General features: G+C 36.8%; 1 protein-coding gene across 5 annotated transcripts in view; it reads left to right on the top strand.

Annotated features, from left to right (window-relative positions):
* Positions 1–22707, top strand: part of iqsec2a (IQ motif and Sec7 domain ArfGEF 2a) — a 79777-nt gene that overhangs the window by 21736 nt on the left and 35334 nt on the right. The window contains exon 1 of one of the 5 annotated variants that reach the window (XM_082188186.1): positions 19963–21580. The exons of the other annotated variants lie outside the window; for them this stretch is intronic. Within the exon in view, the coding sequence (XP_082044312.1) occupies positions 21516–21580 (65 nt within the window). The 5' untranslated portion in view covers positions 19963–21515. Of the gene's footprint in view, positions 1–19962; positions 21581–22707 lie in introns of those variants that run through there. 5 annotated transcript variants of the gene reach the window in all.

The raw sequence follows: 22707 nt of genomic DNA, 5'->3' as shown, positions 1-22707 counted from the left end.
AACTACTGACCGTAATTCAGGAATTTAACCTACAACCCATCCAAAAAACCCACTGACTTCAACTTGTTTACGTGCTTTTTAGGACTTCCTGCAGCACTCTATTAGCTTTTAATATTATCTGATATTTCAAACATAAAATTTGCTTGGTATTGTAATTTCAAGTCAGCGTAGAACTCATGCACATCTGCATAGGCCAATATATAAATAGTACTAAGGCGAAGATTTAGCTCATGAATATTAATTCATGAACATAATTTGACAGTCTAGGAAAATTGCATAGCAATGTCAGTACTAGCTAATTAATATTCATGAGCTCAGTTTCCTCCAGTATTCCAATTTATTTAGTGACATCATAACCCGCCCATTTTTGACTCCCTTTCTAAAACTCATTCCGGCACCCTCATTCTAATTTACAAGCAAATGACTCTAAATTTGAATCACAGCACTGTAGAGTGAATGTTACTGGATTTATATACAACAATATATATTTATAACGACACATCCATTCCTCCATTCATCACTCTTCCTTCTCTTTACTGTACTTACTCTCTCACTTCTCTTATTCTGAAACTTTTTTTTATTTATTTTTACTCTTTCCACTCCCCATCCGCTTCTGCCGCACCCTAGAGAGGATGAGGACGACGACATCGCCCATCAGTTCTGTTGCCCCGCCTCTGAGTGCAGTAGCCCCTCCTCTAGGTAACCAGCAGACTTGTTGGCCCCACCCCTGACAACAACCCCCTGTTTTGCCCTGCCCACTACAACAAAACTATATGGGGTGCTTGTCAATCACCTGGATGCTAAACTTGAACCAAGTGCGTCTGAATCTGCAGCCTAAATGCAGCTGGTCTTAATTTAACTGAAACCTCTGAAACAAAATACAAAAATATCCTTTGCACTAGCATGTCATCTGCATCCTACCACGCGTCGGAAATGGACAAATATCCTGTACATGACTGAAACGAGCGAAAAGGAATGAAAACCATTGCTTTACAGTATTAATAAGGGGACATACTGGAGAAGATCTGAAGTGGAAGATCAACCCGAAGAAAAGAAAACAAAGCAGATGGTCCCCTTTTCTCCACCACCGTCTGTCTCCCGATCCTCATTGTTGCGACATCAGCTTCTCTTTGGTTTCTGCTTTTGTCTTTCCTCCATGTGTTCTCTGGCCTCTGTATCTCGTCTGCCAAACGCCTGTGTAACTTTAGTATGGTCTGTGATGTGTTGTGCTTGTTCCCACATTTAATGTCAAAAGAAAGGATATGTGTTTCTTTTTATCATCCTCCGTTTCCCCACAGAGAGAAAAAAGACGCTTGTCTCTCGGCCCAACTGTCAAAGTTTCCCAACGAAATTAAGGATTTACCACACTTTTGCGTATATATCAGGCCCAGCATGACGGCAAGCCTCTCTAAAGCCATATTTTAATGTGAAGCTTCACCGACCACCATTTATCATCCCCCAGAGTTCTTTTTGATTCGTGTTCTTGACATTTTGTCTTTTTGTACTGTTGTTTACTGGCATTTGCTTATCACCTTAACAATCCAAAGCCAAACCGGTCGTCGTCATCCCACTTCTACCAACTCAGACTAAAGTTTGTGACTCTGTACATACATGTAAATGTCAACGTTTGAAACACAATGCAGTGCAGGACACATTGAAGGAGAAAAAGGCCTGGTTGGCATGTTAGTCTAGCGATGTAGGTTAGTAACAACAACAGGGATTAAGAGGTGCTTCATAAGATAATCAAAGTTTTTCAATCCCTGGCCTACTTCAATGAATGCATCCTCAAAAATGGCACTGAATTATCCAGGTATAGTAGTGAGATATTGTTATAGTAGACTTCTTACTGTACCTCAGGTATAAAAGATACGACGTAAACAAAACGTTTGGCACTATTGTAGATCACATCGCTCTGATGTGGTGGTTCCAGTAGCTAGATGTCCACAGCTGGCTGATCAAAAACCCTCTCACCTTATTTGTGAAAGTCTCCAAGATTGTTTTGGATGAAGAGATATTCTGGAACTGTAGTGTTTTGTTTGTAATTATGTGATTGTACTGTACAATATACCGAACACGACATGCACAACGTACATACATAAATGAACTGCTTAGGAAAATTGATTTACCGTTCATGATTTTAATATGATCAGCCTGATCAGTTAGAAAATCAATTGAAAAGGAATATTGAGGTCATATGAAAAACTAATACAAGTAAGGTGTGGGAAATCATTGCATGAACCAAAAATCTTTCATGAGAAGGATTGCAAAAGGACTGAGAAATACAAGAAAACACATTAGCCAGATGTGTGACCATGAAATTCCCCTGTATTTGTGACAGAATGATGACAAAGACATTGTTGCCACTTGCTCAGAGACTCAACTGCATAAACTGGTAATAAGAAAAGAGTTTCTCAAACTCTAATGCATGTTCTCTAAAAGTCATTGCTCTTTTTAAACTCTTTCATGGTTGTGACTGATATAGTTTTTTTGTTATTGTGGAGGCTTAATTGTTTTTAATTTGTTGTACCAGCATTTTGGATGTCTTTGGGAGCCGTTAAGTACAGAAAGAATGGAGTTGAAGGGAAAAGGCTCGTATTCACTGGTTTATCCAGTGACTTAAAGTCTCTCTAGTCGTTGCAGCAGTGTGCTACTTTTAAAGGAGCCTCTCGCATCATGGTGGAACATTTTAATATAGGGACGTACTACAGGGGACTTATCAAAATTCAACTTTTGTGATATGAAAAAAATATATTGACCAAGTTTTAAAATATGCAAATTAAGCATCATCTTATTATATATGCAAATTTAGAGTTCTAATTTACCAAACCTTTACTTCCTGGTGCAATTTAGCATAATGTAGTAGAAGGGTATTCTGTAGAAAATGTAAACTTATTTTTAAAGTCATCAACAACTCATTAACTGTTAGTCAAAAGTGAATAAATATGTGTCAAAAAACATGCTGCTAGAATGAAAATCCTTTCTAAAAATGTCATTACAGAAATATTACAGCAGCAAAATCTCAATTTTGGTCTCTGGTACTAATTATGAAACATGACATTGCATCCAACCGAATGCATCATGCATGCCTGTAGTACCTCCCCTTAAACCATGCTGTGACTCTCATACAGTGGATGAAAATGACACGACGTCACTGCTAATACAGAGATGAGTGGTGGATTCTTTCGCCTGATGCGTTCAGTCAGCGTGTTCCTGTATTTAGCGCTCACAGCGGGAATGAATGCGATGAGTCACACATGAAAGAGCCCTTCTTTACTATTTTTATTCTCTCTCTATCTCTCTCTTTTACATGCTGTAAATACTGAAACATCATTCCTACTCCTTTCCAATGGAGGTGGAACATTCATTGATATATGTATATTACATGAATGATAATGGATATGATATAAAACTGATATATTAAAGAGTATTACTGAATATTATAAGAATGTTACTGATGATGATGGTGGTGATGTGGTGGCGATGGTGCTTCTGATGATGATGATGATGAAAGCGACTGAATAAATGCTCTTATGATCCAGATTAAAATGTGGTCATGTAGTCTTTTAATGACAGGTACGAGTTTTTCCGTAGGCATCTTCTGGCATTTACTTAATAAAAGCAGATCAAAAACAGACGCCTTCAGATAACGACACTTGTACATACCTCTGTTGTGGCACCTCCCACGTTTTCAAACACTAAGCTGATTCCTAGGGTTGAATTGGCACTGTGTGGCTTTTTAAAATATGTACACACATTACAAAAGTGCAACATCATTAAAGAGCTAAGATACATTAGGGGTCCCAGGCAAATTATGAACGTGCTCTTTTTTGGGGGGGGGGGGGAAACAAGCTAACTGTAATAAGAGTTTGACTGACTGATTGATTGTACAGTGTAGATGTGCTTCAGTTTGTGTGCGTCACTTCAGTTGGACGCAAGGTCGTGCGGGGATAATTTGATTAAAGTCTTAGTGGAAGAGATGAAGGAAGTGTCAGCGTTGGAGGGGGGGAAGGGTGAGAACCGGAAAATACAACCTCAGGGCAATAGAAAATGAAAGGAACGGGGAAAATCGATGAACGAAACCCTGAAACAGCAATGTGAATGTAATCCAAGATGACCAGAACATTTCCTCAACAGAGGTTAAAAGGGTTTCATCAAAGATAAGAAGCATCAAAAGGCACCAGTGATTTATATATTATATCTAGTGTTCTTATTTGAATATATTAGTAGGCTATGCAAAATGAAAAGGAAAGAAAAACTGCACCCAGGGCAAATGTGTTTAACAGGCCTCTTGAGCACACGGAGTAGAAAAATACTCTGGGATATTATTTGTTCGTCCATTAATGCAAACTTGAGTGTTTTTTGGGTTCAGTTTCCCATCATTTACTGATATTTATCCATTAGTTAATATTGTGAAAATAATGTTCCTCGGCCAGGAACAGTCAACGAGGTTCTCTCCCTCTGGATTTGCTTTTGCACAGTCATCAAATCTAAATCCTGTGAGGTAACTTACTTTCAAGCCAGTGCTGGAAAGGGCTACGGAGAGTCTGCTAGCCTGGATACAAATGCTAGCTGTGTGTTTACTGCTGTCACACTTGCCGCTGGGATCTGATCTCTCATATCACTTCAGCACACAGAGCTGGCCTGTGACAGACAGGACAAGCGGAAGCGGTTTTAAATGGATGTGCTGCAGTCTCAACGGTTGGGCCTCAAGCGCACAGCAGAAGGACTGGGGAGTCTGGACTATGTGGTGTGGAATATAAAGGAGCCTTATTGGTAGTCAAGTATTGGAGGAAAGGTGCTGCTCGAATTCTCTAAAAAAGGGGGAAAAGAAACCCTTGATGTTTGTTTTGCAGTGCATCTGTCCAGACTTTTGGCCCCTGTTCTGTATGCGGTTAGTAGGTACCTCGTCCCGCAGGTATGTGCTCAGAAAAAGTCAAATTAAAATTTGTTTTATTGTCATTCTGTTATACTGTATGTGGAGACGTTTAGTGGAATGAAATGTTGTGCCTCGCAGGACCACAGTGATAGATATTTAAACATAAATAGAAACATATAAACAATTTATATGTTTGCCTAACTTTACTAGTGAAGTGAACAAAAACCTCAAAATATTTATCTATCTGTTCTATCTATCTATTATCTACTATCTGTCTATCTCTTTCTATCTGTCTGTCTTTGTTCTATATTTATTCATCTCTCTGTCTTTCTGTTGTTCTATCTATCAATCTACATATCTATCTATCAGTCTATCTCTGTCTGACTGTTGATCTATCTGTCTGTCTATTGCTCTTTCTATCTATGGTTCTATCTAAAAAAATGTTTTAACCCAAACCTTTTGCAATGCAACATTAAAAGTTTTCAAATTTTGCTTTTCTAGTTAAAAGTTAGCTACATGAATTTCTCTGAATTTCAATTCATTTGACTACTTCATTACATTCAATTTTGAATTGCAGTTCTGCATCATGTTTGCTGCTTTAGTTTAAATTAAGGAACTTAACTTGTGTTCTCAATTCAATTCTGAATGGTGCACAACCCTGCTGTGGTGGGTTACGGTCTGTATGCAAACTACAGAGAGAAGAGTCCCGTTCTCTAAGCTCTAAATGAGTAACATTGAACAAATGAATCCATGCCACCCTGCTGCTCTTAAGGCAGTTTCGCTCCCTGTCCGCCGCTGGAGCCGCTGCATCAGGAATCAAGCTTGCTTTACTCTTGTCTCATTTGTTGGTGCCATATGCCTGTTTATGAATTTTATGTGGGAATGATCATGGGTAGCTCCTATTCTCTCAGTAAATGGTTACATCCCCTGATGTTTATCACTCAAGTGCCCTTTATAGCCAAATAGAAACAGATGGGCTCTGGGTGTGTTTTGCACTAATCCAAACGCAGCACTAACCTGTACATGCATGCAAAACCACCCAATGGGTCCCAGATCAGTGTTTAAAGGCAACGTTAACACCCACAGAATGAGGGAAAGATGAGGACCCTCGAAGTGTTGTTTTGGGTTTTCACCAGGTTGTTCGGTATACTTATTTTCAGAAGTCTACATTAAATATAAATATAATATAAATATAAAATAAAAGTATATATTAAAGCGATCAAGCATATACTTGGATGTTTTTGGAAGGTTTTTGTGTTACTTTTGTTTTCTGTATTGATTGTAAAGTGTATTATATATAGTATTTATTAATGTTTTAAATTAGTTTTTATTTTATTTAAAATTAAGTTTCCATATGAATTTTAGTTTGGTTTACTAATTTTGTTGTGCTTTTTATATATAATGGTTTTTTTTGTGTTTTTTTTTTTTTTATAGTTTATTTTTATTTCTGTTGTATACTTCAAATTATTTTTTCCAGTTAGTTAAGCTGTGGAAAGTGCCATATATATATATATATATGTATATATAGACCGATATCGCACTGCTACTTGTGTGATATTGCTCATATATATATATATATATATATATATATATATATATACTTCATTTTATAATCTTTCCCTCTGTTGTAAATCTTAAATCTCATTCACTTGGTTGTGTATATTCAAATATGCCGTGTGAAGACACCTTGCACCAGGTTTGACGTCAATGATGGTATCTTGTGTGCCATGTGACCACAATAATGATTTCAGTCTGTTTCTTACAGAAATAACCAAATAAGCCATATTGACTATGGTGGTTTTTTTTGTTTGTTTTGTTTATTCAATATCCAATATTCAATATCCTATTTATTTTTATCGGGATGGAGAACACATGACAATCTGCTAAGTTTTCCCTTTCTGTGTTCCTTGGAAGACATAACAGCATACGGGTTTGACAAATTCAGTAAATTCCATAATTTTTCATTTTTGGTGTGTGTGTGTGTGTGTGAGATATTTTGACAGCAAGTACAGGTATTTATTTTGTGTATACGCTCTTCATAAAATCTCTTCACTCTTCAGTCCCTTGTAATCATTCGTTCTCAGCTTTGGTTTCCATCAGGTTTATCTCACCGCCACCGAATCGTCATCACAGTAAATCTCACACACATGCTGTTCAAATCTAAGCTGAAGGTGTTGCAATCTGCTGCATTTCTCAGGCAGACAGCAAACACACGAGCAACCAAAACTGATAATGACAGAACGAGCCAAACTGATTCCTAGAAACTGACTCCAGAAGTATTTTAATACATCAAATCACATATTTAATATTTTAATAAACAATATACCTGGTCCCTGCGTTTCTCCGTAACCCTGCACTGCAAAAAAGCCCATTCACACATGCGTGTGTGCGAGTGTGTGTGCATGTGCACTCATGAGTGAAATACACACGTGGAAGAGACCTGTCAAGAATGCAGCCTTTCCGCTCCTCAGAGAGAGAGAGAGAGAGAGAGAGAGAGAGAGAGAGAGAGTGAGAGAAAGAAGGAGGGGTGGTGGGTGTGAGAGACAGGGTAGACTGGAAGAGGGGTTATTTTTTCCTCCGCTTTCCTCTCTCAGCCTGAATGGGACCTCTCTGTGTCTGCGTGGCGGTAAGCTCTCGTTCGTTTGTTCACTTCTCCATCCTTTCATTGACTCACTGCATCATTGCACGTTTGTCCGTGGCATTAGCGCTGACACTTAACTAAGCGGCTGCACAGTCTTGAGATAACAGACCATCCGCTCACCCTGCACGGGAAATATGTTGACTGCGGGCCTTTTTATCCATGACATTTTCAAATTCACATTCAGCTAATCTTGTTCGTGCTCGTCAGTGCATCACGTTTACTATTACTTTATATTGCTAATTAGTAAAGAGTGCTGTTTCTTCCTGATATCAGCTGTTTTGGACTGTGTAGGACAAGCTGACTCTCTCTAGAATGTAACCCAGCGGTGATTACAGTTAGAGACGAAGGCCCACAGAAGTACATCGTATTACCCCCATTTTCATTAAAATGGGAGTATTGCGTGAGATTGGAAAGCATTTGTTCTGGCTGCTTTTGTGTAAATGTTGCTTTAAAAATAAACCAGGAGCCACTGGGGATGGAGTGAAGTGAAGTCTTATGCTTGAGTGAGACAGAACTCAATAATTTACCAATTTGGCCTGCCTTCAGGCATCTGGGTATGTGGCATGTTAGTGGTTAAGTCTTTGTTTCAGAAAAGAAATGGAGTTAATTTAGCTTATTTGGCCTAAAACTGATGTCTTTGTCTTTTTGAGAGAACAAAAGGCAGGAGGTGAACATCTGTGTGTGTGAGAGGATGTGCAGCTTCAGCATCCTTCTAACTAGAAATGTTGGTATTATTATTTTTATTTTTTTATTCTGAATCATTATACATAGAATAAAAATATGTGATTTAAAATTAAACCATTAATGATGGCCCTGTAGCTGAATGTGAATTTTATTACAAATCATTTTCCTACCGTCGGAGCATGACAATATGAAAATAAATGAAGCAACATATTGACTTCTAAGGGTACGAATGTAAAAAAAAAAAGACAGCATCCAGGAATAGTAAAAATATGATGTACAAAATGTCAATACCACATTGGTTATTAGCCAGTATTAGAGTTTTTATTTATTGGTATCTTCCGATTTTGGATATTGAATCTTGTGTTTTTACATTTAAATAACCTTTGTCATCATCTTACACTCAATTAAATCTTTAATAACAGCATTTAATGTAATCTTTAGCAGATCTCAAAATCAATATCTATTTTCATACTGTAATTTGAAATGCATTAAGTGAATTCAGGAATCACAACATTAAAATGTAGTTTTAGTGCCATCTTTTTTGTGATTTTTTTTTAATAGATTTCATTATTCTATATTATTTTAATATTATTTAGATATTTCTAATTGATTTAATATAAATTTTAGTGCATTACTTTTAAATGATTTGTATATCATTATTATATATTATTTTATATTGTTTAGATATTTTTTTAAATTTCATTGAATATCATTGGTGCATTATTTTATTGTATCTTTAACATTTATTTTCATGTCATTTTTAGATATTATCTTGATATTTTTTTATCTATTTAATATTAGCCTTTTATCGGTTATCGGCCATAACAATAATAATAATTTTCGGCTTATTGGTATCTGTCAGAACCTTAATATTTTTGCATCTCTTGTAAAAATAAATAAAAATTCTGTTACCACAGAATGAAACATACATACTGTTCAGGGCTGTGTTTCCCAAAAGTATTGTAAGCCTTAAGTTGATCGTAGAATAATTGCCACCAATGGTCTCTATGATCAACTTAGGCTTACGATGCTTTTGGGAAACGCAGCCCTGGAATGGACAAAACAACTAGAAGGTATAATTATCCAAACACAGCTTCTTGTTATTGTCAAATGATTTGCTACTGTAAACGCTTGCAATGCTTGCTCCACCCCCAACTTGTTCTGATTGGTCCACTGTTTTGAAACTGAAATTGATTAGTTGCGCTGTGTGTCAAAAGTTGAAACAAGCATCTTAGTTTTTCTCAGCAAATATTAATATATGTGGTTAAATATAAATTTTATATATTTTATTAATTGTGATATATTGGATGAATAAATTGGTGTATCATGTTATTAATCTGATTTTAAATGCAACTGATTGTTATTATTGTTGTTCATATGTTTGTCTGAGACTAGAAGTGGTGGGTAATAGTTTAATAGCAGATGGGATTCGTACCAGCTGTGTTGTCAGAGAGAAGAGAAGCATGAGGGAGAGATATGGATGGAAAGAATGATGAATTGACACATCTAGAAATGAAGTGACAAGTTTAGAGATCCAGAGGGAGAAAAAAATCCGTCAAAACCATCTTAGGAGAGGAGGGGGAAGGGTGTGAGAGAGAAGAAGAAGAGCGAGAGGTCATGTTTTAAATAAATAATATAAAGAAAAGCAGCTGGTTCCACACAGGAATTTTCAAGTGTTTGTGAGAGAAAAAGAGAAAGTGAGTAGATTTATAAGCTGAAGAGGGCAGGGCGTTTAAGGTTAAAGAAGAATTCCAGCAGAATCGTCAGATTTACGGGGTGTGTGTGTGCACCCATGGGTCTCATCTAGTGACAGAAGATTAACTGTGTCTGGTAGAAGCACTTCTGGTATCCTCAGTCTGAAAGTACAGGGCTGATGGGTAATTTAGAGCTGGGTTCTGCTGAAGCGTCACTCTTATTGCCTCCTCGCTCTCTTAGGAAAAGCAAACCCTTACAAAAAGTTATTTGATAGTACCCTGCTACAGCGATTGTGTCAAATGGTAATACCATGGTACTATGGTACTGAATGATACTGTGTGTGTGTGTGTATATATATATATATATATATATATATACAAAGAGAGAGAGAGTATGTTTATGGTGCTCCATACTACTAAAGTACATCATAGAAATATACTTAAAATATACATTTCATCATATCAAATCCAAAGAAATCCCATGTATTTATTTACAAGACGAATCATTGATTAATGATTGTGAGTCATTGTAGCCCTTTTCAAGCAGACATTTAATAGCTATTCTTTTAGAATGATATAATAAAGCATGTGTGTCCATTATTATATGAGTGTGTCTATCATATTCATACATGTATGTTTATGGTCAAAGAACATCATTCAATTACCATAGTGCGAGTCCAAAACAATATGATTTGATTTATTTTATTTATGTATTGTTCTTGATCTGCTGTCAAATTTTGTTTTAATTATGGAAAAAATATGTGTTAATACAATCCATATTTTCTTTTCACATAAAATTCACATTCACATAAAATTCACAATTTCAACCTTAAAAATATTTATTTATTTAACAAAAAATGACAGAATGAGCTTGAGTCAGTGTAGCATTTTTCAAGCAGTCATGTACTTGCTATTATTTTGTAAAGTCTGAGTGAGTCTACTGAGAAGTGAGTCAACAATCCCAAGCTGAGTGAGAGCTGTCCAAGTATCTCGAGACACTTGTTTTCATTTACTCTAATGATGTGCGTGATTGTTTGCCGTCATTCTGCTGTGGCGTGCGACCTCGAATGGTGAGGGATTTAAGAAATTGTTAATTTGCTAATATGTTTCAGCGGGGATGACTGTGTCGGATTAATCTTGTTTGGTAGACAGCAAGTGTCGGCTTGTGGTGATCATGAAAGGGAGCTAAAGGCAGATTAGTGCAAGCGCTCATCAAAGGGCGAGGGTGACTTCTTTCTGCACGCGGCTGGAGATTATGGCATCACTGTTGGGCAGTGCCGTCATAGTCGGTGCTGCGCTGCTGGTTTATACTATATAACTGTATTAAATGCACATCTTGTGCTTGTGCTGCATGAGTATATATGAGTGTGAGTGCTGACTGTGTCTATATAAGTGTGCATGTGTGTACTGTGTATTTTGGTACAAGCCAATGTCTCAACAGAAGAGCAAGCAGGAGGAAATGTATGAATGGTAAAAACAATAATCCAAGAGAAATGGAAGAAATGGAAACACTCGGCTGTTAAAGAGAACAACAATTTCCTAGAGTCTCTGATAGTTATATGTTCATATCAGGAGGTTTGCCCCCAGGTGTTTTGCTCTGAGTTCACAGTGTCCTGCTCGTCGGCTCTGTAGGAAAGCACTGGTGACAGCAAATATAGTGACAGAGGAGATCATTGAATTATAGATGACAGTGTGGATTAACCTACAGGTCAAAACTTGGCTGGTTAGCATTGCCTGGTTAGACCCTGCTGGCAGACGCTGTTAATACACCGTCTGGCTTCGAAGAGCATTTTCTTTATTGACGGGCATTCAAAAGCAGCCATGCATGTTTACAAGTTTGGGGTCAGTAATATATTATTATTATTATTTTTAAGCAAGGATGCATTAAAATGATCAAATGTGACAGCAAAGGCATTTATAATGTTGCAAAAGATTTCTATTTAAAAAAATGCTGTTCTTTTGAATGTTCTATTCATAAAAGAATTCTGGAAAAAATGCACTGCTCTCAACATTGATAAGAAATTTCTTATTAACATTGATAATAAAAAAAAAATTCTTCTGCTGAAAATATAGCTTTGCCATCACAAGGATAAATTACATTTTAAGTTATATACAATATATTCCACAGTTTTACTGTTTTTACTGTATTTTTGATAAAATATAGAGTTCTTAATGACATAAAATAAGAAGAGAAAAATACACAAAAAACAAATGAACTTTATAGGCGTTATTAACTTTGTTTTATTGTTTTATAATGTTTCCTTGGGTGCACTAATAATGTTAGTATGATTTTTACATCAAAAATAGTCATAATTTAAAAATAAAAGGTATTTTTCCTACCCTGATTTAAGCCTTCTGATTTGAATGCTCTGTTTTAAGGGGCGTGTCTGTTGTGAGACTTTAGTGTAAACGCCCACTGCTGTGATTGGCTAACATCTTTGCATAATAAATAGCTAATTATTACATGTGGAACTCTCTCGAAAACTTTTAACACGTTTTTTACTATTGCAGCTCTCAAGGTTAACTTATTGTGAAAAGTGTTGATTATAGCATTATATTAAAGGGTTAGTTCACCCAAAAATGAAAATTATGTCATTAATGCCCGTTCCAAGCCTGTAAGACCTCCGTTCATCTTCGGAACACAGTTTAAGATATTTTAGATTTAGTCCGAGAGTTTTCTGTCCCTCCTTTGAAAATGTATGTACGGTATACTGTCCATGTCCAGAAAGGTAATAAAAACATCATCAAAGTAGTCCATGTGACATCAGTGGGTTAGTTAGAAGTTTTTGAAGCATCGAAAATACTTTTTGTGTGCAAAAAAAACCCAAAAACCCGACTTTATTCCACTATTCATTTCACTATTCACTGTTCACGTAGTGTAACAGCGTAGCGCTTCTGTGTTATACGTCACACGTAAGCTCACTATTGGCCGACGCTGGTCATGTGTGTGATGCGTGTGACGTACAACCCAGAAGCGCTACGCTGTTACACTACACTTCAAAAACTTCTAACTAACCCACTGATGTCACATGGACTACTTTGATGATGTTTTTATTACCTTTCTGGACATGGACAGTATACCGTATACATTTTCAATGGAGGGACAGAAAGCTCTCGGACTAAATCTAAAATATCTTAAACTGTGTTCCGAAGATGAACGGAGGTCTTACGGGCTTGGAACGACATGAGGGTGAGTCATTAATGACATAATTTTCAGTTTTGGGTGAACTAACCCTTTTAGATCTATGGCATTATATTTAGATCGTGGCATGAAAGGTTGCAGTTATGAGCATTGTAGCCTATCACAGACATGTTGAGCGCATGAATGCAGTGATCTCGTCATTGCAACTTTATTTCTGCACACTTAAAAAGCTTTCATCGTTACTAACAGTGCAAACAATGTAAATAAGAAAATCGTTGATTAAAACGGGAGTTTGGGCGAGAGTCCAGAACTCAGTCACTGATAAACTCACACTATTTGATTGACAGTTCCAGCAATTGTAAAGGTTACGTCATTTGATCACTTTTTATATAGAATTTAATCACAGTTTAAATAACAGATTATTTTCATCCTACTCAGAGAAACAATGTGAAGTTGACCATTTAAGTCACTGGTTTGATTTACTGACCCATAAACAAAGAACATCTGACTGTACACGAATCATTACATATCAGAAATCACTGGTCATCATAGATCAGGCATTAGAATTAACACAGTTACTTACCTGTTGTGACAATACTGTCTAGTCCATATCGTAAAAATCTGTTTGCAAAGCCTGCGCCGAAATTGCGACTGATATACCAAAGAATCCACAATTAAATGTACTGAACAAACAAATAATGTTCAACTGAGACATTCACATTGTTGAAAATAAAGAACCACATTCCTAGCATTAGGATCCTTTGAAATGATCCACTGATCGCTCTTGACTCATCATCTCACTAACGCACCAGTGGGTGGGGCCAAAGTTGCAATGATGAAGTAGGCGTTGATTTTCTTCTGTAGAGGCGGTCTTTCACCTATCTAATCTATTATATAGACACATTCCACAGTCGTTTGCTGGGCTTGGTTACAATAAAAGCTGTTTTTGGACTAACAAGGAAGTTTTCAGTTCTGAAACTTACAGGATATTCCTATAGTATGATGACCTCGTAAATGTCAAAAACTCAAGGAAAATTGTATTTCTCAATTCATGACCCCTTTAACATACAGTTCTGTCTACTTGACCACTATCGTCAAATCTGATTGACAATTAGCATACAGTTAGGATTGAGAGTATGGTTCTGTTCTTGGGAAGAACTCCCTGCACATCCATGCAGTCTAGCATAGATAAGAGCAGAGAGAGCAGCAATAACCCCCCTTAGGGTAAACAGAACAGAACCAACATGAATGTATTGCAGATATCATTAATTAATTTTAATGTGCAACATAATTATGGAATTTTAGTCTGATTCAGGGGAATCAGAATGCCAAATCCTCACTGGACGAGAGGAGGAGCTGGGGATGGAGGAGGGAATTGGCTCCTGAGAAACGTGATAGCTGTTGATAATACTGTGGAGCTTATTTATGTATACATTGATAGGCGTTGTATTCCTATAGGTAGACGTGGATCAGCTGTGAGTCAGCTGATGTGAGTTGACTAACAAGGCTAGGCTTAATGCTCGCTATTGTCAACAGGACTGTTCTATTTTGCTTGAAATCTATTTCTACAAATAATATCTTGCTCATGTTCAATGTTTCCTCCATAATTAATTAGCACAGCTGCTGTAAATATATTTTGTCTAAATATATTAGACAAAATATAGACCAATCCTGTCCAAATATGGCTAAAGAAGACTTTTGGTAGATTAAAATGAATGAAGAGAATGTCGCAGTCACATCGCAGTACTGGCGGTATGTGATCACAGCCCCGTTACCCTGCAGACAGGCACAAGCTAAATCACGTTTCTGTACAATAGCGTGCAGACATGAATGTTTGCTCTGTGCTTATTGTGTAAATTAACATTTTTGATTAGAAATGATCAGTGAGCTTTAAGCTTCAGTTTCCCTCTGGCCTTATTTTGAATCCTGACTTGCTTTGAGGTTAATTGTACACCCTTGGAAAGTGTGGGGTGTAATTGCTGCATAATTCATAGTTGGATAATGGGATTAAAAGAGAAGCTCATTTGTTGATCAAAATGATCCATGTATCACATTTTGTAGCAACTTGTTAAAACTATAAATTGCAGCGCTATCTTTTGCACTCTGAATTATTATTATTATTATTATTATTTATTAATAATAGCAAGTACTTAAATCTGTGTGTGCTTGCCTCATTAAAGTAAGCCTTCATCAATTTGTATTTTTAATTTTTTTTGAATTGTTTTTATTATGCAAGTACAAAGAAAAACAGAGAGGTAGGGCAACAAACAACCTGGTCAACCTGGTTTCCATCCAAGTCCATCCAAGTATTAACCAGTACTAAACAATATCCTCTGTGCAATAGGGGAGAAAAAAAACAAAAACAAAAAAAACAACACAATGCACATTCATTCCCCTTCACTTTATACATACAGCACTCTTTTTCTTTTCTTTTTTACACACAAGACAAGGGACAGTAGACAAGACAAACTATTTAGACACATTCCGGACAAGTTACAACACACAGGACAAGTCACACTAAAAAATAAATAAAAAAATACATCAATTTGTATTTTTAGCAGCATGCAATTTTGTATTTTGACCACAGGTGGCGATAGAGAGGCCAAAGTTTTGCAACCTTTAATTTTCTACTCTCAAACTATAGCCTGCTGGTTATTTCAAAAGGTTTTCATATTAAATAATTAACATTAATATATTTATAAAATTATAAATGTAAATGTTTATTTAAAAAATATTCTGTTTTCTTTTGTATAATCAATTTTAGTGCTGTGTTGGTTCAATGTCCAATCAATTTCCAAGCAAATCTAGTTAACATCCGCTAATATGAGTAGTTTCATGTTAGTTAAATCGCAAATACTGAATGATCTGAATTAGTTGTGTGAACCACTATATAGGAGGTCAAGTTGCTGTGAATGATGACGGCTGTATTCAGCACTATGGACAGCTCCCTCTATTCATCGTCTAGCTGGGACAGCATCCTGAAGTGTATGTATGTAAATGTGTTTCCATCTCAATTGTTGTTGGGTCATACATCAGGTCATACTTCAAGTCAGCTGTGTTTAAAGATGCAATATGCAAAAAACAAACAAAAAAAAGAGTAAAGTATAGACTCATACAAAAATAATGCTTCCCAGTCATTACTTAGAAGTGTCTCCACTAGAAGTGTGCGGTGGTGTTTGTGTCTACAGAGACACTGCCCTGTGTCTGTATTTTCATGTTTTCTTTTTGCTGTTCGCGGGTGTTTCTGGGCTGCAACCTTTGGCCAGTGGGTATGTCGCTCCTCCAGTCAATAACAATATGCGGTGCAGGCGAGGGTGGGAAGTTGTTGTGTCTCAACACAAAAACAGTTCACCGATGTTGCTATTGAATGTTAGCTGCTATCTGTAACTCGACAGATTACTGGCCATTGTAATTATGTTTTTATGATGACTCGTAATTATCATCTGTTAGCAAGCTACACTGAAGATGGCTAAACTTGCTTGCAAATTACAGCCAGTCATCTAACTATTAGCATAACTGTTATTTCATAAACACAAAAAGTGCTATTTATGCATGATAAACAATATAAAAAATATATATATATATTGCAAAAGAGCTCACCACTCATGATATCATGTCAGGTAGAGGGCTGGAGCTTCTGGCTGTGTTTTTCTCATGAGGAGGGTCCAAGTTTAAAGGTTGTCTTAACAAACAATAACTGAAAATCCTGCATATTGCACCTTTAAACACACCATTCAAAAGTTTGGTATCAGTAAGATTTTTTTTTTATAGAAATAAAAAAATGTTTTAACAAGGATGCATTAAATTGATCAAACGTGACAGAACATCTTAGAACATCAGTAGAGAAAGGCATATAGTTCATCATAACATCGTAATATGCATCAGGTACATAATTTACCCGCTTCAGAGCGGTCATAGTTAATGATATGCTAAAGTCCGCCCGCTCTGCTGTGATTGGTTACAAGGTAGTTTGTGACATCAGAAACACTGTTGATTTCAATCTGCGTTTTTGAGACTGTCTTTGATTCACTGCAGTTTTAAGGAAAAAAATACTCAGCAATGGTGTTGACTTATGAATTTGCACATGGTTTGTCTTAAAGCACATTAAAAACACCACATAGACCTATAAACAACATTAAAAACTTGATTTTCACCACAGGGGGTCTTTAAAATAATATTAGCTCTAGTGTTTATGTGTGTACTTGTGTATGTTTATATTGTATATGTGGATATATGATGCTACTAACCCCTCAGAGGTACTGTGATCCCTCCCATCTTGCGCCAAATCCTGTAAGACAGTGTGAAACCTCGGTCGCCAAGGCAACGCCACTTTTGACTCTGGCTCACAGCAACCCCTCCCACATCTGTTTCTCAGCAACCGTCACCAAGCAACTCTCTCCTCTCATCCCCGCCTCCCTCTCCCCTTCTCTGAGTCTGCCTCTTCCAGAGAGAGTGACAGCATCGAGAAGGAGGGATAAAGGGTGGAAGCAGTGGGGAAAGAGAGATAATGATTAAAATAGAGAGGGGGGGGGGCAGAATACGTACAAAGAGATGAGAAGGAGATGGAGAAAGACAAATGATGAGCAAGAGATAAGTAAACATGATTACAGTAATGGACAAATAGAGAGTAAAGCGAGAATAATAAATGCTGTGAAATGATGAAGTAGGAACAGACAGGGTTGAAAGAGTCAAAGTGAAAGTGCTTTATTATTTATGGAACAAGATTGTGAAAACATTACCAAGTCACCATTCACTCCAAAATAAAACTGAAAAATAACAGAAATTATATGTATGATGAATTATATTTTGAAAAAAGTGCATGGCTGCATTTATTTGTTCAAACATACAGTAAAAACTGTTATAATGTTAAATATAATTTATTCCTGTAATGGCAAAGCTGAATTTTCAGCATCATTACTCCAGTCTTCAGTGTCACATGATCCTTCAGAAAGCATGCTGAATGGATGCTTAAGACAGCATTTATCTGGAATAGAAATCACATGTAATATAATAAATGTCACTTTCACTTTTGATTTAAAAAAAAAAGACCTACCCCAGACTTTTGAACAGTAGTTTGCTTAATTGTCGTTAAAATAATTTTTACAATGTTATGCCTCTTTTTTTTTCTTTTTTTTTTCTGGTTGCTCTCTTTTTCTCTTTATTATTTCTTGAGTTGTCAGGTTCTGATATGTACACTATTATAAAAATATGATATTAATGTTTTCATCAGTGTTAAATATTCAGAAATCATAATCTAAAGTGATGTCTACATTCCTCTCAGCTGGTTGAACTTACTGCATTCTGAAGCAGAGACTTTCTGATAGCTCAAATGACCTAGTTAGACTTTATTAATATTGCAGTCAGCAGCACGTTGTAGCGTTGTTCTTTGGGAATCATGAAAGGGGAAATGCGAGGAGACTGACGTTGACTCCGCCCACCACGGGAGGCCGATAGAGCACAGTCATGAAGCATCATGTCTGTCCAATCATGTGCAGATACGCATCACGTGGTGCCCTGGGGACATTAAAATAGACTGAGTGCTGCATGAGTAGTAGCTCAAAGCACATTTAGATGATATAGGTCTTCAGTTTTTCAGCAGGATGGTTTCAACAACATTTGTATTATGCAATATACAACTCATCAATGTGTGCAGAAACAATATGAGTATGGTGACACTTCATACTGTACACCTAGAATGAGAGCATTTGTGGTGATGTGTTTTCTCAGTGTGAAAGCATGAAACTTAGCTGTGCATATGAGCTCTGTTTGTTTTTGTAAAATGAAGCATGACTGTATTTTGTTTGTCATCGCAAGAGGGTGAGAAAGAGAAGGTGAATGTGCAATCATCCAGCATGTTCACCCAAAAATGAAAATTCTGTCATTAATTACTCACCCTCATGTCGTTCCAAACCCGTAAGGCTTTCGTTCATCTTCGGAGCTCAAATGAAGATATTTTCGATGAAATCTGTGAGATTTCTGTCCCTCCATAGACAGCTACACAACTGAGCGGTGTAGTCCGACTTTTCTGAGAAGACACGATCCCTTTATATGATGAACAGATTGAATTTAGGCTTTTATTCACATATAAACATTCTCACACATTAGTTGGGGTAAATGGAAGCTCAAGCATGTTTACTTGCGAGAACCAATGAGGCTCATTCTCGTGTGTTACGCAGCACGTTTGAGAACCAATGAGGTTCATTCTCGTGTGTTACGCAGCACATTTGAGAACCAATGAGGTTCATTCTCGTGTGTTACGCAGCACATTTGAGAACCAATGAGGTTCATTCTCGTGTGTTACGCAGCACATTTGAGAACCAATGAGGTTTGTTCTCGCGCATCAAGCATGTTCAGTTGAACTTCTGTTGGCTGATCAATGTTTATATGTGAATAAAATTCAATCTGTTTATCATATAAAGCGATCGAGTCTCTACAGAAAATTTGGACTATGCCGCTCAATTCATATGAATGAGTTTTACAATTTCTTTATTAACTCTTTGAAGCAAGTGGTAGTTGTGTAGGCTGTCAATGGAGGGACAGAAAGCTCTCAGATTACATCAAAAAGATCTTAATTTGTGTTCCAAAGATGATAGAAAGTCTTACGGGTTTGGAACGACATGAGGGTAAGTAATTAATAACAGAATTTTCATTTTTGGGTAAACTATCCCTTTAAATACATCCACTGACAGTTTTGCAATTTTAATTGGTTTAATTGAAAATATAGCCTATCTACACTGAAAAAGTTTGGAAACAATGTGTTCACTCAGAAATTGCTAGTAAATTTCAAAATTAATTTGAAAGAAATGGCAAGTGACACATTGAATTAAACATGAAATAAGTAGAAAGACTGAAATAGTATTTTCTTGTATTATTTTTGTTTTGTTTACAACATTTTTACAATACAGTAGCCCAAAACATCTCATAGGAACATGAAAAGCCAGCACATCCAACAATATTTATGTATTGTTATAGATGCCCTTGCTGTTTATTATGCTGCATTTTAGCAATTATGGACAGGAATTTAGCTAACTCATCAATTCTCATTCATGTTCTTAAAAATAACATGCAAGAGTGTGATGAATGGCAAAATGTAGGTCATGAGACTTACAAATGTAGGCCATAATTTTAGTTTCTATTTTTAGATGTTAATGAAAAAAATCAATGAGAATTCCCTTAGAATGAATTTGGTTTGGACATGCACAGATTTAAATTAATAAATTACATTTACCAGTAAGTATTTGTGAAGTATCCACAAGAAACAAACTTTTCCTGTCCTGGAAATCACAATTTTCATATTCCCTAGCCTGATACTTCCAGGTTTACCATGACCGTATGAACCCTGAAGAAAAGAGAAAGTGACACAGGAGCGATGAAGTGAACAGAACACTGAGCAGCTTGTGCTGAAGAATGAGACAGATGACAAACATGGGGAGAAGGCATCAAAATGGTGGCTAATATGGAATATGATGAATTATATAAAGCTGTCCTGAGGCCAGGGAGAAAGATGGAGACAGAGAGAAAGAGAGAAATATCACATATCTCTCCTGTGTTTTGATGTCCATGTGAAAGGAACGAGACTACTTAAAGACGAGAAGAAAAGAGACTTGTCACAACAGAGTGGGTTGAAAAGTCTCTCAGCATACTTCAATGCACAAGTCCACTGACAAAACGCAAAACATTAATTAATAAATGGCAGATGTGCAAAATGAGGAGAGAAACGTAGAGTGATACATCCACACTATTAAATATAAACTTTTTTTTATTGGCATCTTTGGTTCCATGAAGACCTTTAATATCCACAGTACATTTCCAATTCAATTAGAGTGGAAAAGGGTTCTTCAGTTCATTTTCTTCACACTAGAAAAAAAAATGGTTCTTTGGGGAACCCAAAATGGTTCTATTATGGAATCACTGCACAAAAACGCCCTTTTGGAACCTTTATTTTTAAGAGTGCTCTTTGAGAAGTGGCGCGAACTGAGTGATAGAATTGACCACCAGATTGACACCATATGGTTCCCCTGGACCGCGCGACGAATCGAGATGTGACTCACACAGATTATGTCACATGACACTCTGATTGATCTTAATGGCACCGAACAGAGCCTGTCAGAATAGTCGAAGCAATGTTGCCTGAGGTGTGGATCATGCGCTACGAACAGGAAGCGGTTTGCCAAGATCGGCTGCCAGACGCGTTTTCGCGCCCTTACTGCTGTGTCACGCTGGCTGCACGAGCCTGAAGAGATTCAAAGGATTGGGAGAGAGAGATGGAAAGAGAGGGGAGGAGGAGGAAGGAGGGTGGCCAAGGATGAGAGAATGAGCTTCTCATCATCTCCTCGCTAATGACAGCACATCAAATCATGCCTTTTAAAGTGAATCCTACTCCACGCGCACGCCGTGAGGGACGCTGTCAGAGCTCGAGCCAAATTAGATATCAAATGAAATAGCGCTTGCGCATCCGGACGTGTTTCTCTCGCAACAATGTGGTGCATCAACTGTGCGTCGGATAAGACTCCAGCGATTCTTCATAACAAGCTTGTGTACTGGTAAGACGCAATGTTATGATTTTATTTTTTTATTTTGGGTGACACGACTGGCTGGAATTGTTTGTTGTCTCGTGCTAAGTGTATTTTAATGTATATGTTAGAGTCGTTCATTTAAATGACCCTGTTATGAAGCATCACTGGGAAAACAACGTAAAAAACCGCGCAATATGCGTGTGCGTGAGTCCTCTGTTTATTGTAAATTGAAGCGCATCTCTAGCCGCAGAGAAAACGCTTGAGGCCAACGAGTCAGAAGAAACCACTACCAAAAACAGTCAGTTATGCTTTTAAATGATATGTTATTACGTGAATACCTGTAATGTACAGAGTTATGAGCTTGTGCTGCGGTCTCCGTTTTTGAATGCATGTTCTTGGCAATGACTTGTAGGTCACAAGTTCCCTCAACACAGGATCGCCCTCATTTGAAAACAAGTGTAATAGCCTACTGACTCACGCTTGAATCATTTTTCCCTCTTTTATGAGTGCTATACTGTACATATTGAGATGACTGTTGTATATTCAAACATTTTACTGTCGAACTACATTTTTGAAGCTTCCTTTGGATTTGGTGTAACCTGTTTGAACACACTGAAGAGTGTGTGGTGGCCTTTTGAAATGAGGACGCAGAGTCCATGGTCTGTTTTTGATTGTTTGCTTATTGTTAGTCTAGTGTAAATTAACCATTTTCATTAGATTTTTACAGTTTCTGGAGCTCATTTGACACGATTAACAAGAACCCAATTCTCCACTGTAAAAAATGGGATTTTAAAGAGCTATTTCTACCTGATTTAACCCATCAAATGAGTTTTGTTTGTATAAATTAATGTATTAGTACGTTTAACGTTTAAAGCTTTATTAATCCCCATGGGGTAATTGATTTAAGCTTACATGGTGCCTCACATAAAACACTTAACATACACAAATATACATTTAAACACATAGAACAAGAAGAATAAAAAAATAATAAAAAAAAATAATAATAATTAAATAAAAAAAATAATAATCACCTACGTGTATTACATAACCGTATTGCTTCAGGCACAAAAGTAAATTTGTAACGATTTGTAGAGCATTTAATTGCTCTACATATCACTTAGTATTAAGTGATTATAAAACATTTGTGAATTTAT

Source organism: Leuciscus leuciscus (genome assembly GCF_965113295.1).
Source record: "Leuciscus leuciscus genome assembly, chromosome: 13".
Taxonomy (NCBI): domain Eukaryota; kingdom Metazoa; phylum Chordata; class Actinopteri; order Cypriniformes; family Leuciscidae; genus Leuciscus; species Leuciscus leuciscus.
This window is presented reverse-complemented; position numbering and strand designations above follow the sequence as displayed.